The sequence below is a fragment of the Caretta caretta genome, chromosome 10 (genome assembly GCF_965140235.1).
Source record: "Caretta caretta isolate rCarCar2 chromosome 10, rCarCar1.hap1, whole genome shotgun sequence".
Lineage (NCBI taxonomy): Eukaryota > Metazoa > Chordata > Testudines > Cheloniidae > Caretta > Caretta caretta.
Window position 1 is genome coordinate 13720615 of NC_134215.1, and position 14709 is coordinate 13735323.

General features: G+C 40.2%; 1 protein-coding gene across 1 annotated transcript in view; it reads right to left on the bottom strand.

The window, feature by feature from the left end:
• The window catches only part of DNAAF5 (dynein axonemal assembly factor 5), a 42883-nt gene extending 29205 nt beyond the window's left edge, over positions 1-13678 (bottom strand). Inside the window, exons 1-5 of the mRNA XM_048866957.2 lie at positions 13040-13678; positions 12309-12493; positions 10736-10860; positions 10143-10258; positions 1063-1295 (exon numbers count right to left, since the gene is read on the bottom strand). Coding sequence (XP_048722914.2) covers positions 1063-1295; positions 10143-10258; positions 10736-10860; positions 12309-12493; positions 13040-13592 — 1212 coding nt within the window. The 5' untranslated portion in view covers positions 13593-13678. The remainder of the gene's footprint in view (positions 1-1062; positions 1296-10142; positions 10259-10735; positions 10861-12308; positions 12494-13039) is intronic.
• Between the last annotated feature and the right edge of the window lie 1031 nt (positions 13679-14709).

A 14709-nucleotide genomic window follows, 5' to 3' on the forward strand; every position in this document is an offset into this window, starting at 1 on the left:
AAAAATTTGGTTTAATTATTTTGTAAATGCAGCCGTGACTGATAATCTATGAGAGTTTTGCCTGTTGATAAAAATCAATAAGAACTGTGTATTTTAAGGCACTGGCTTACATAAATCTATTAGAAAAAGTGTTCTATTTCTTGTCTAAACACAACAGTGGGAAGGAAGCATTTACTTGGATAACTGATGTATCTGAACACTGATGGCTATCATATGAAATAAACATACCTTAATGTTATGGTTAGATTATGCGCTGAGAGATAACAAGTGAAATTAACTAGAAAGGGCATGAACTTCACATATTTTTAAAATGGAATTTGTTGCCCCAAGGCATTTACACTTAAATCTGGTGCTTATGATTTTTAAGAGGCTGTTAATGCTTCTCTTGTTGGCACAAGAAGTGAAAACTATTTGAATAGTCTCAGTTTTGGTCTTCACATGAATCATACAAAAATAAAATTTATTTTAACAAATACACATAAAAATCTACAAAATGTTTAACATGCTCCCTAAAAACATTTAAAACTACTGGGGATCTTGATCATGCATCTGTACTCTGGCAAAACTCTCACTGAGTTCAACAGAATCACTAGCATCATCTTTTCCCATAACAGTATTTCTTTGAAACATTTTATAAAAGAGAAATGAGATTCAAAGCACTATTAACAAGTGGCAATTGTAACATTATTTTATATCCTGTGGGAAGAGTGAGATGGCAACTCATGAGTTTAGGACCCTTAAAAGAAACGAGAGGGGAGAGAAATTATTGGCCCAGTTCACTCATGTTGTTAGTTGTTTGTGTGCCAAATACTCCTTTGAGCTCAATTACAGGATGAGGACTTTTCCCAACATGTTAAGTAAAATATTTTAAAATTTATTTTCAGTTAATTAAAAATAGTTTAATTTTAGCCACATGGACCCAATCCTGCGTGGTGCTGAGCACTTCCCTCTCCTCCCCTGGACTTCACTGGGAACTAAAGGAAATAGCCCCATACACTCAAGACTATTTAAGATTGGGTCTCTATTTAGGGTATTGTAGATATCTAAAAAAGGCAAACTCACATTTCTAACCACATTATTCTCTTCATCTAAGCATACTCGGTACAAAGTTCTAAGCAGTAGCTCCATGTGCTGTGTAATGTGATCCTCTGCATGTAGCAATAATATAAACAGAAGCTGAGATGCTTTTATTCTTGTGCCTTCAACCCAGTCAGTTACATCATGACAGAGACCTGGAAGAATTTTGGAGAGGTTTCTTGTAACAAGCTCCCGACATCCCAATTCTGGTCGAACCACTAGGAGGAGAGGGAAAAAAAACAAAACAAAAACAAAAAAACAGAAGGAAAGTTCAGTAAAAGCACTACAAATGCTTCACAGAAAATTTTAGAAAAGGTTAATGGTGTTGATTCATAACAAAAATAATGTCTTTTTTGCTTCTATGTGAAGTACATGATTCAAAGCACTGTATGTGGCTTTATCTGGGAGAATGCCATTGACTTTTTAAAAAGAAAAGGAGTACTTGTGGCACCTTAGAGACTAACCAATTTATTTGAGCATGAGCTTTCGTGAGCTACAGCTCACTTCATCAGATGTTTACCGTGGAAACTGCAGCAGACTTTATATACACACAGAGAATATGTGTGTATATAAAGTCTGCTGCAGTTTCCACGGTAAACATCTGATGAAGTGAGCTGTAGCTCACGAAAGCTCATGCTCAAATAAACTGGTTAGTCTCTAAGGTGCCACAAGTACTCCTTTTCTTTTTGCGAATACAGACTAACACGGCTGTTCCTCTGAAACCTGTCATTGACTTTTTAATTGCACAATGCTATTAAACTCCATTTAACACTTTGAAAATGTAGTTATTTAATAAGTAATATTAATACCACCTTGGTGTTATATAGCAATTTTCATTAGTAGAGCTCAAAGCACTTATATCATTGGAAAGTTGGTATTTTCATTACATGATTTATTTTTTAAAAAATGTATAAAGGAGAGAGGAAGGAAAATAAGAAGCTCACCGCCCAACATGGCAAATGCATTTTAGCCAATCTCAAAGCATATGACACAAAGAGATAATCTCCTTTTTACTGTTATTTTAAAAATCAAATGGAAGCAAACAAACAAAAAGAAAAACAAGAAAAGCTGGACTTTTTCAAAACAAGCTTGGTGGTGTCCCTGGCTCAAACACAATTGAGACAGCACACAGCAGTCAGAAAATTTTGAAATAGCATGAGAAACATTATATACAGGTTACAAAAAAGAAAAAAAAATATTCTTTTCAGGGTGTCAGAACACAGCAGGAATTGGCGAGTGTGCCTCCTTGTACTTCATAAAAAGAAAAGGAGTACTTGTGGCACCTTAGAGACTAACCAATTTATTTGAGCATGAGCTTTCGTGAGCTATAGCTCACTTCATCGGATGCATACCGTGGAAATTGCAGCAGACTTTATATACACACAGAGATCATGAAACAATACCTCCTCCCACCCCACTGTCCTGCTGGTAATAGCTTATCTAAAGTGATCATCAAGTTGGGCCATTTCCAGCACAAATCCAGGTTTTCTCACCCTCCACCCCCCCCCCCCACACAAACTCACTCTCCTGCTGGTAATAGCCCATCCAAAGTGACAACTCTCTACACAATGTGCATGGTAATCAAGGTGGGCCATGTCCAGCACAAATCCAGGCTTTCTCACCCCCCCCCCTTTTCCCAGGGACACACACGCACACACAAACTCACTCTCCTGCTGGCAATAGCTCATCCAAACTGACAACTCTCCAAGTTTAAATCCAAGTTTAACCAGAACGTCCGGGGGGGGGGGGGGGGGGGGAGAGTAGGAAAAAACAAGGGGAAATAGGCTACCTTGCATAATGACTTAGCCACTCCCAGTCTCTATTTAAGCCTAAATTAATAGTATCCAATTTGCAAATGAATTCCAATTCAGCAGTTTCTAGCTGGAGTCTGGATTTGAAGTTTTTTTGTTTTAAGATAGCGACTTTCATGTCTGTGATTGCGTGACCAGAGAGATTGAAGTGTTCTCCGACTGGTTTATGAATGTTATAATTCTTGACATCTGATTTGTGTCCATTGTTTCATGATCTCTGTGTGTATATAAAGTCTGCTGCAGTTTCCACAGTATGCATCCGATGAAGTGAGCTGTAGCTCACAAAAGCTCATGCTCAAATAAAATAAATAAATAAATAAAAAATCTGATCATAGGTAAACAGCATTGGATATACAAAAGATTGAAATCTGACACAAGGTAAAAAAATGCCTATGAAGTAACTATTTAAAATAAAATTCTTTAAAACATAAGACATGTTTGATTATTGCTTCTTTTGTGTATGGAAGAGAGCACTTGGATTATAAGAATTGACAGTGAATAGCAAAGGTCAAATGAGGAAATCTGCCTGAGACAACAAATATGGAGTGGCATTCTATTTGACCTGAGGCAGAAGGTTTTTTTTTAAAAAGGATTCTGACCATTCCTTTTCAATAGTTCCTTCATTTCAGATGTTCAAATGCAGACATTTAATTCCTGTAGCTACCTGCTGTCAAAGAATTTCCCCCCCTCACTATAAACTGTTTGCACCTGTATCCCAAGGCAATGGTTGCTCAATGGAAAACCATTCAGTTGTATAGATGGCACTGAATATTAGGGCAGCCTTCACTCCCCCGCCCCACCCGCAGTGTCTATCATCATGAGATCAAAGCACAGTAAGGCTGAGGTGTCAGGTTCATTAGCTTGCAAGTACAAAAGGGTGGTTAAGGAAAATGCATTACAGCCCTTAATGGAAAAGAAGGAATTCTAGATCCTGAAATATAGATTTACAATGAATCACTCATTATCATGGAATTCTTTTTATAATATGTTTTGAAAAGGAAGCAAATAGACGCAAATGTTAAAACATAATCACAAAGAATAAAATGGAACTTAAAATACCAGAAACTGAAATATAAAACAGATGGTACAGATACATAGATAAATATAAAACTTGCAACAAGACACCACAAATTCCTAATCTTATTTCAAGACACAGGTAAGACTCAGTGGTAAATCATCCTTTTCTCTTTTATCATGCATAGCTAGAGAGACACTATCAGATGCAATCTGGCAGTAAAAGTAAATGGCAGGAAGGAATCTTAAAGTAATTATTAACTTCTTGGGACTGAAGTACAATATTACCAGGTAATTTCCTCAGAAGGCTCTGCAACTATCTATTAATCTTTTCATTGAAGACTTAATGCAGAACTTTAGCAAGCAAGATGAATTTAAAAAAACGGATACAACTGGGCAGCGTTGGGGCGGTTTGCTCAAAATTGCGAAGCACTTTGCTTTTATCAGAGCATTGTCTCACACAGCTCTGTAGCAAAGACTGGCTTATGAAGTAGCTCACTTTCCTACCAGTGGTAAGTTCCATTAAAATAATTCCACTAGAAACATATTCAAAAAAGATGCAATTAAATACTAACAAATATGTTATTTTAACTAATACGTTGCACCAAAGTTCCCTCTTGTGGTATGTTTTATCTTTCATGGTAGGAACACCAAAACCGATCAGCTTTGCTGTTCCCTCATCAATCGCACTCATGGTAACACATATCCCTGATGATATGCATTAATTCATAGGGGATGCCTGCATTTGCACCTTATCTGAAAATGGTGTAGGTAAATACAACACTGAAGAGGACACCAAAGAAGGTCCTGGAAACAGGACCAGTAATGTAGACGGTGCCAATATTGAATGGTGAACTGCTCTTAGTACCAATTTTTGAAGGTGCATCTTCACTGATCTTGACATTTTAAAGATGTGTTACCACCCATTCTAGAATATAAAACACTTGTGAAGACATTGCAAGTGGTGTAGGAGGAGGTTATTTCCTAAAAACAGTAATCTGGGATGAAAACATTTGTAGCAAAGTCTGATCTGGTTCAAGAGTTTGGTGCAGATTCTGTGAGGTCTCCAGTGGCTGTAATGCTTCCTAGAATAGCAACTTATTTTTCCTCAAGGAATTCCTAGATTCTTCATGTGAAAACTATCAACATATCAGAGGAACTGAGTAGTGTAAAGGGACCCATTCCAGAGACACCTTGCTTAACTATAGGATAAGAAACCTTACTATGCTTTTAATGCTTTCGAAGAAAAATTTAATAGCCTCACTTTCACTTATTTAAGTTTTCAGGAAAAGAGATTTTGGAATCCAGTGCTAAAGAGAAGGCAGAGGACAAAAAAAGAAAACAGAAGCCGATGGATACAATTCATTTTAGCTCTGGAGGACATTTTTGACTATATTCTGAGATAACATGTAATAACTCCAAAAACTCAAGGCCCATACAAAATTCAACTAAGAGAGCAAGCAAGAGGAGAATTATTCAGACTCATCAGGCTTTTGGAAACAGAGCGATAATAGGCAGGATGTGCTGTCATGGTTATAGTTTCTTTTCTGATTCGTGAACCATTGGACGATAACAAAGTACCCACAGATACTCAATAGGGTGCTGACCATGATGTGCTGTAATGCAAAGTAGGCAATGGCCTCTGCATGGACAAAATTCACGGAGGAAGCATTTGCTTTTATTACCAATGGAAGTACCCTTTCAGAGGTATGGTCACCTTTCATGCTGGTGGCAGCTCCTTCATTCAGAATTGTGAGGAAGTTGCAGACTGCTTATGTGACTTGAGACAGGTCACTTACTTTCTGTGTCTCAGTTTTCCCCTTTGTCAAAGGGTATAACATCCTTTCACCCACCTTTTGTATATCTTGTCTATTTATATTGTAACCTATGTGTTTGTAAAGATCCTAACATAATAGGGCTCGTCTCAACTGGGGCCTAAGGCAATACCATACCACAAATAACTACTTATAACAATGAGGATAAAGTATTTCCTTTCCATGACAATCCTCCTTTCCAAAGGTAAGTTAAAACGTTTTAGAATCAATTACGAGAAGTCATACTAGTTTCTGTTTTTCTTGAACCTTCTTCTTCCTCCGTCCTACTCTAATTTTAATATGGGTAACAAACAGCATCATTATTTCACAACTACTAAGATTGCTTTAGCATGCTCTTTTACATTTAGAATACCGATCACAACATTCATGAAAAGGGCAAAATTTTCCCTCAGCCTTCATTGCAGATATTTTTAAAAACCTATCATTATCTTTACAAAGGAAATATATGAATGATGGGTGATTATCTAAAAATTCATGAGGCTGACCATCTATTAATATGAACAGCCTGTGACAGGACAAATATTTCTCTTATCATTAGAGGAAGCAAAGGCATTTTTTACCATTTACATATCCCAAAGCTAATTTTATAACTTACGTCACAGAAAGAAAAAATAAAAACGAACAACAGATCAACTTGACTGCCTTGAAGGCTAAGCAGATATGTCACGTCGGTTACTATTATGACGTGCTTCCCCTTTCATTCAAGCATTACCAAGTAAAACAATTTTAACAAAAATATAATTTCAAAAGAGAAAGGACTCCGGAACCCACTGTCATCGAAAGGATTTTGTTGCTGGGGATTCTGTGACGTGACTGGCAGGTAGGGAAAAGTCAAGCATGATCTTGTTCTTTCACACCATAAGAGCATTTTGTTCTGTTAAATCTGAGTGTACAAATCAATAAATTACCCACTTTAACCCCCTCTCTCTCACCAATATCCATAAGCATAGTTTTAAACATTAACTTTACAAACCTAAGACAGGAAACAAGCTTCATGCCACAACATAAATGTTAAAGCCACGTATAAATAATATGGCGCAAAGAAGTGGTTAGCCTTTGTTGCCCACCTAGTTTTCCTTGGAAAATAGGGAAGGTAAAGTAGTTTCCCTTAACTGCTTCCATTTTCTCCCCCTCTGCCGGCTGACTTTACATCTGCTTAGAAGTTTAATATAATTTTGATGCAAGCTTTTCTGCCATTAAATTTATTTGGGTGCTTCATGCTATCCCATGAATGCTGTGTCTCAGTCTCACTGTTCAGGAAGAACTTAATGTCTCAGGGTCTCTCTCTCCCCAACCCTCCCTTCTCATCTCTTCTCCCTCTCCTCACATGGTTTCTGCCTTAAAAACAGCTTAACATAAAAATGGCCATACTGGTTCAGACCAATTGTCCATCTAGCCCAGTATCTTGTCTTCCGACAGTGGCCAGTGCCAGATGTTTCAGGGGAAAACGAACAGGACAATTACCAAGTGATCAATGCCCTGTCATCCAGTCCCATCTTATTGCTGAGTGGAGGAGATTGCAGTATCGTTTCATCCCTTTTTCAATGTGCAGTGTGCAGAGACTGCAAATAGTAATGAGTCCTATCCCACTCGCCAATTATTTTGGGCCAGATTATGATAATTTATACTCCCTGTGAGAGAGGCTATTTTATGAGAAGTCCCATTGAGGCCAATGGGACTATTTTCAGGGTAAATTACTAGCAAATGTGAGTAAAGGTATCACAATTTAGCCCTATATGGCTATATCCCTCATCATCTACTTTTATTTGTGATAACAACAGAAAAGGCTTTGACTCAGGTGGAAAAATATGACTCCTTAGGTTACAGGAAACCTGAAATGACGCCATTCAATAAATCTGAATTTTGCAACAGAGCTGCAATACTGTGGATATACATATAATCATATGCCCGCTAGGAGAGAGAAGGAGCAGTACGACTTCTAAATTCATTGAACTGCAACTAGTGGATGGGATTTGTTTTTATTTAAAAAAAAAGAAAAGAAAATGGCTCCTATAGTATAGGAAAATATTAACAGAGGTTGAAACTGTGTCTAGGATAACACTGTTTTAGGAGAAGATGGAAATGTCTATATTTATTTATGAATTAATTCTAGCCATCAGCCCAAGCTGTTGTGCATTCTGACCCCTAGATGTGCCAAGAATAATTATGGCCTTATCTTCTGACTTTAATCCTAAATTTTTCTGAAGTGTAGATATTTCCCAACCACGTTTTGCATGCATATAAGTCTCCTTTCTAGTGAAAACACAATCTGGGTTTTGTTTATTTTAAGGTTAACAGTACAGTTTACTTATATATTCTCATTTTCAGGTACTGCCTCTTCTTTTTGAGAGTGTGGGCATGTTCTGCCAATGATTGCAGTGGTCAGAGTAAAGGTACTAGCAATGTATAGTATTTCTGAAATATTCTCAATTATTAACAGATTCCTCCTCCTCCAGCTCAGGGAAGATGGGGGAACCAAAATTCTGGAGGCTGATTAAGGTAAGAAATGGGGAGCAGAGGAGAGGGTAAACGGATCCCTACAGCTGATTAAGGCAGTGATTATGGTAACTAATTAGAAAAGAGATGCAAGTCTGAACAGATGAATAGCAGTAGAAAAGGTAGGAGAACAGGAGACAGAAATGCAGATGAGGAATAGGAATTCCGAAGGCTGGATTAAGTGCCTCTCTGAACACTCTTCTACAGAGTACCTTTTATTTAGTGAACAAGATCCAACTTAAATTTTCATAGATGTTAACTAAAATAACATCTAGTGACCAGTCAGTATGGACACTCTTGTTTGGAGGATCATGCAAGAATTAGATTACTGGAAATGCTCAAATACACCAGGCTTGGTCTTTGTTGCATTTTCTTTCTTCCTCTTGTACTAATTTAAGTTGTTACCCTGGGGGAGTTGGCTATGTGATGAATGGCAAACCCCATTATATCAGAAAGCTACTGTTCAGCAGTGGTTGAGGCACTTGTCATACAGACTGACAAGTCTGAAAACTACTTCATGTTGACCTCATATCTGGCTCAAACCATATAATTCAAATCTATCTTATATATATATATATACACACACACACACACATATATACATACTTACACCCCCGCACACCCCCAAGAAAGTATATTCAATAAACCAGATTAACTTCCTTACATACAGAGTTGGCATCCAGGAGTCATTTTAGTATCACAGCCTAGGGCAGTGGTAGAAAGATTGCATTCATGCTAGAAAAATTCAATACTGTGGATGACTTGGAAAACTGAATACAATAACCCATAGCTGCTATATAGCTATGTCTGCACTATGAGCTAGAGATGTGATTCCCCGGCTCATGTATACAAACTTGCACTAGTTTGATGAGAGCTGGCATGAGTTTTAGTAGCAGTGTAGTTGCAGCAGTATGGGTAGCAGCAGCAGAGTCAAGGCTGAGACGTACTGAGTATAATACCACCTGAAACCAGTGGGTACGTACTTGGCACAGCTCATCTATGCCTTCACTGCCGTTACCTATGCTATCACTACAGTGCTATTTATGCTCATGCTAGCTTTCAGAGCTAGCACAAGTATGTGTACATGAGCCTATAATTTAATGGTTTAGTTTTCATTAGATATGATAGCTCTTGGTAGACCAATATATTTTAACTGTAAGAAATACCAATAGAATGTTGCGAAGACATATATTACAATAGAACACTTGAGAGACTGACAAAAATGAGTTATGTATCAATACAGAACAAAGAAGAAATTGTTGAAGTTTCTTTAATGAAGTCTGCATGACCTATGAATGCTAACCCACTACAAAGTCATATGGTTTTGTTTTGTTTATATTTTAATTCAGGCTGATACGTTTCTCCATGGAAACAAACAAACAAAAAACGCCTAGATGTTTCTTACTGGGGGGAAAAAGGAAAAATAACTTCTGTAGAAAATTTGTGAAGCCTATCTGTGCACTTGCACCAATTCTGTACAATCTTTATAGCTGTAAGTAAGATTTATGTAAAGTTTGAGGTGAAGTTCATTAAAATGGAATTTTCTAATGCACTCAGTGTAGGCCTAACTCTGCTTTAACTGAAGTCAATGAGAGTTTCACCATTGACATAATGCTCTCATTGAAACCAATGCTGAACAGCTTCTGAAAATCCTACCCTTAAGCAAATACATACATAGAGCTTAACTCTGAGTACCTTCAGCTCCCATTTAACTTTGTGGGAGCTGAGGGCACTCAGCACCTCACAAGATCAGTCCCGTAGACAACTATGACTGCTTCAACTGCTTTCAAGTACTTATTTTTCACATCCTCTTCCCTTTTCTTAATATCTTTTATGCATACATATATACTGAGGAGGAGCTTCTCGAGCCAGTTATTTTCAATCCCGAGTGCTTTTCTACAATACTCACGTCCTTCAGGATAATGAGATGGTGCTGAATAAAAGTCAAGCTTATCCTTAAGGTCTTCTTCATTCTCTTTTTCCCACTGCAAGCCTATCCTCTTCCAATAACTCACAGCCAGTTGCCTAAAGTATAAAACCAAAGTGTTTGAACCACCCATCTTTACATACATACAGAAAGGATGCATTTTTAAATGAGACTGCTGGAAAACAAGAATCCCCTCTACACTCAACTGGAAGACTTCTTTGAATACACTGGGACAAACACTAACTTCAGATACACTTATGCAACTGTAATGGCCAGAAATTTTTTTTTTTTTTAAAATGAAGCTTCAGTTCAACAGAAATAAACAGTGTGAATCTCAACTAGCTGGGGGAAAAAACCCTTTTGCTTTGAGAAGAAGAATACAACCTCCTCTACCCTCTTTATAATCACACTTATTTGAATGCAGCAATAACAAAAAAAATGACTGAAAAGTTGTGTGTAGAAATAAGCAAATCAGCTAAATAGAAGAGCAGGACGTTTTCCTGAACTCCGACCTGAGTGCAGAAGTACTTTAATACGAAGTTATCTATAAAAACTGGATCCTTTGTTCTGCTTACTTGTTCTCAGGCATTTCATCAGTAAAGCTGCTAAGTAACAAAGGAATCAACTTGTGAAAGTAAGAATATCTATCCCGCAGGTGCAACAGCCATTCTCCAACAACACTTGTAACAGCTTGCCGAACCTAGGAAGGTGAGAGAAACAACACACTGCAAATTTTCCTACAGTCCCATAACATGAAGGGAAGAACTTTGAAAACAAAAACCTTAGAGTAAACTTTAGCAAAGTGTCTAGAAGAGTCATTTATCAAATCTATTTACAAAAAACAACAACACACACAAATAATGAACTTTCATACAAGACAAGTAAGCTTTGAGCGGGGAAAAAAATAATCACACAAACTATAGGAGTAGACTGCCTGCATGTCCTGATCACCATTATCTTAGCTCATCATTCCCTGAAGTAAACAGCTCCAACATAGGGTATGTCTTCACTAGCAACGTTTAAGCACTGCTGCAGTTTAAGCGAGAAAATTGCAGCACTATAAAGTGGCAGTGTAGACAAGGCCATACTGTATTTCCATTTAAATGGTGGATAAAGTCCGACACATTCTAAATCACAGTAGTTCTTAGAGGGAGTACATTATGAAATGAGGTAAAAACATGGCACCGTCTACTAATAAAAAATATTTAAAAAAATAATTCTTCATTTATACAGCACATTTTAAGCAAGGCTCTCAAAGCCTAACACATGCGATGTAGATATGGTAAAATCTAGATTTTATGAAACTCCATTTAACCTAAAATACTTGCGTTCCCCCTAGCTGGCCCAATCCAGCAAGCACTTAAGGGTGTGCTTAACTTTATGTATATGAATAATCCCATTAAAAGTCAATGGAACCAATCATACGCTTAAACATTTACATATGTGTTTTGCTGGAACAGGCCAGAGAGCTCAGTCCCTTACTGGATCAAGCCCTAAGACTGCAGGGAGAACATAAACGCTATCACTCATCTCTGTCAACCAACACTTTAGATTTTCTGGTTTACTTGGTCTTCAAATTTCCTATCTGCTAAATACTATTGTGCTGAATGATTATTGCAAATCCCTTTGATTTTACAAAGATTTTTGTCAGCCCCTGGAGAGACATTCATAAACAAACCAAAAAGAGTTCTCTTCAATTATACCCATATTACTGAGGGACAAAAGAGCCAAAGGACCAGATTTTTAGAAGTATTTAGGTACCTAACTCCCATAAAAATCTAGCCCTAAGTGACGTCTCCAAAGTTATGTAGCTAGGAGTAGTACAAACTGGAACACAATCCGGAACTTCTGATACTAGACCACACACCCTCCCCACAAAAGTTGAGTATTACAGCTTTATTCACAAGAACATGCCATCCTCCCTAATTTTTGAGGATCCCTCCTTGGTGGCTAATTTTTACTTGGTCAACTTTATACATTAATATACAAATACTTAAATTCAGCTGAAGCCGAAAATCTTAATGAAGCAAGGAGAACAATTTAATTGGCATTAAGTAGTGAACAGATATTTTTATTACATTATTTTTATTCCTAGAAATATGTTAATGAAGGCGAGGCAAAAATCTAGACAAAATAAAGTACAGTTACCTGAGGAATTTCATCAAAAAGTCGCTGGGCCAAATGAGAGAGAACATCATCTACAGACTTTCCGTTGCCAAACTGTATCACCGTTCCTGTGGCCTGAATCACAGCAACACGGACTCGGAAGTGCTGGTGTGAAACTGTTTGCATTAAGGGTTTTATTAAAAATTCTGAGTGCATATGAAAGTGTTCTGTTAAAGGAAAAAGAGAGAAAGCTCAGCTCTGTCTTTATAGGTATGCTTACAACAGACCTTGTGCAAACATCACCCTGCATTTATATAGCACCTTCTGGACATGAATCTGATTTATATAGCTATGTTTATGTATATATATGGTCTCATTTGGCAGAGTGTGTTAGACTGGGCTAACAGCACATTTGCATCTCTGCCACTATCATCCCAGTCCCATGACCATCCCAGCACCCTCCTCCTGCTGCAGCTTGTTCCCTGTAATTCTGGTCCCATTCTTTCTACCCTGCCCTCTACTCCCCCATCCCCAGTTAGGATGGCCAGAGCAGCACTGTCCACATACCTGCAACTCCTCCAGCCAGGTGCCCGGCACCCTGAGTTCCACCCCCAGATCACCCTCTTCATCTGAGTCAGGGCCACTAACAATGCTCCTGCAGATCCCTCATCCTCCCTGGCTTCCCCACCATCTCTCTCCTCTCCAATCACTAACCCCGAGCGCAGGACCCTGTGCACCCGCAGCTCCCCGTGGCTGCCTTCCCCGGGTCCCACCTGGCATAGCCCTGGCGCTGGCGGCCGCACACCTGCAGCTTTCACGCTTGACCTCGGGGTAGGGGTCGAGGAGGGTGGCCTGCAGGATGTGGATGACCTCGGGCAGGTAGGGGGCCAGGGCGGTCCCGCAGAGCTCCAGCACGAGGCCCAGGAGCTGGATCAGGGCCAGGCGCAGCTCCTCGCAGGGCTCCTGCGATTGCCCCTGCGGCGGGCTGAGGCGCTGGGCCAGGGCCGGCAGCAAGCAGGGCAGGCCCTCAGCAGGCCGGACACTGTGGCTCAGGCCGTGGTAGGTGAGCTGGACGGCCAGCTCCCGGCAGCGCTCGGCCGGATCCCCCACCAGGCACCGCACCAGCGGCCGCAGCAGCTGCTTGGCGAAGACCTCCTGCAGCACCGGGGCCGAGAGCGGCCGCTCCTGCACCTCGGCCCGGATGGCCCGCAGAGCCCGCAGCCGCGCATCCCGGCCGGGCTCCTGCAGGCTGCCCAGGTGCCGGCCCAGCGCCTGGACCACCTCCGCCACCCGGCGTTGGTCACCCAGAGCCCCGTCCTCGGCCATGCTGGAGCGTCGCTAGGGAGGCTCAGACCCCCCGCTGCGGCCCGTTACTAAGGACTCTGCTCTGCTGGCAGCTGCTTTCACGGCAGTAAACACATGCTTTACGGCAATTTCAACATGCAAGAAACTTTATTGGCAGGGGGCTCTGGCGGACATGGACACTGAGGCTGTGGTGGGTCTCGCCCAGCAAGCCGCTCCCGCGCCACAGAGACAGTTCGAGAGAGTGATAGGGGGCTTACAGAGGGAGCATGGGTCAGGGGTTAAAGTGCATAGCGAGGAGCCAGCACTGCTGGGTTTAATTCCCATGGGGCCTCGGGCAAGTCATTTGATAGCTTCCCTGCCTCAGTTTCCCTATGTGTTAGCTGGGGCTAACAGCATTTGCAATGTAGTTGTCCTGACACAGTACAGCATAAAGGCTGCCCCGTAGCTAGGGTTGCCAACCCTCCAGGATTGGCCTGGAGTCTCCTGGAATTGGCATCGATCTCCCGGCGACTATTGAAAGCAATCCAGGAGATTTTAATAGATCATTTTAAGAAAATGATATTACATCAGTGGGGAAATCTCCCGGAATAGCTTCAGTCAGAGTTGGCAACCCTACCCTGAGCTGGTGCCTAATATTCTGTCTCCTGGGAGAAGGGCTTGCTTCGTGTTAGCATTCACCACTAATCAGAGTGAAACACTGATTGCGTAGCTTAAGTAAATGTTGTAGGGTGCAGTCCCTTAAAAGTCAGCGTCTGTGGGAATTAAAAAACCCAAAGCTCTGTTCTTTGCTTTTTCATATAATCACCCTATCTTTGGATGGAAGGTACTATCAAAGTGTGGAGAATCATTACACCAGTGTCTTGATATTAATCCCCAAAATAACTGCATCACCCATATCCTGAAAGGGGATTGCTGCTTTAAATGTTGAAAAGGACCCCAAAGGAACTTTTGGAGCCTTGTGAAATGTTGCATGGTGATGCTGACGAATGTCAAAATGTTTAAAATTGCCTATTAATTGTTGGCCCCAATCCTGTGATTAGACCCATGGGGTGATCCAAGTGCAGGTTCAGGGCCTTTTTTGTAATATTGTACAGCAATGCTTGTGTAAGCAGAGTCAGGATGAGCTCCACCCTGACAT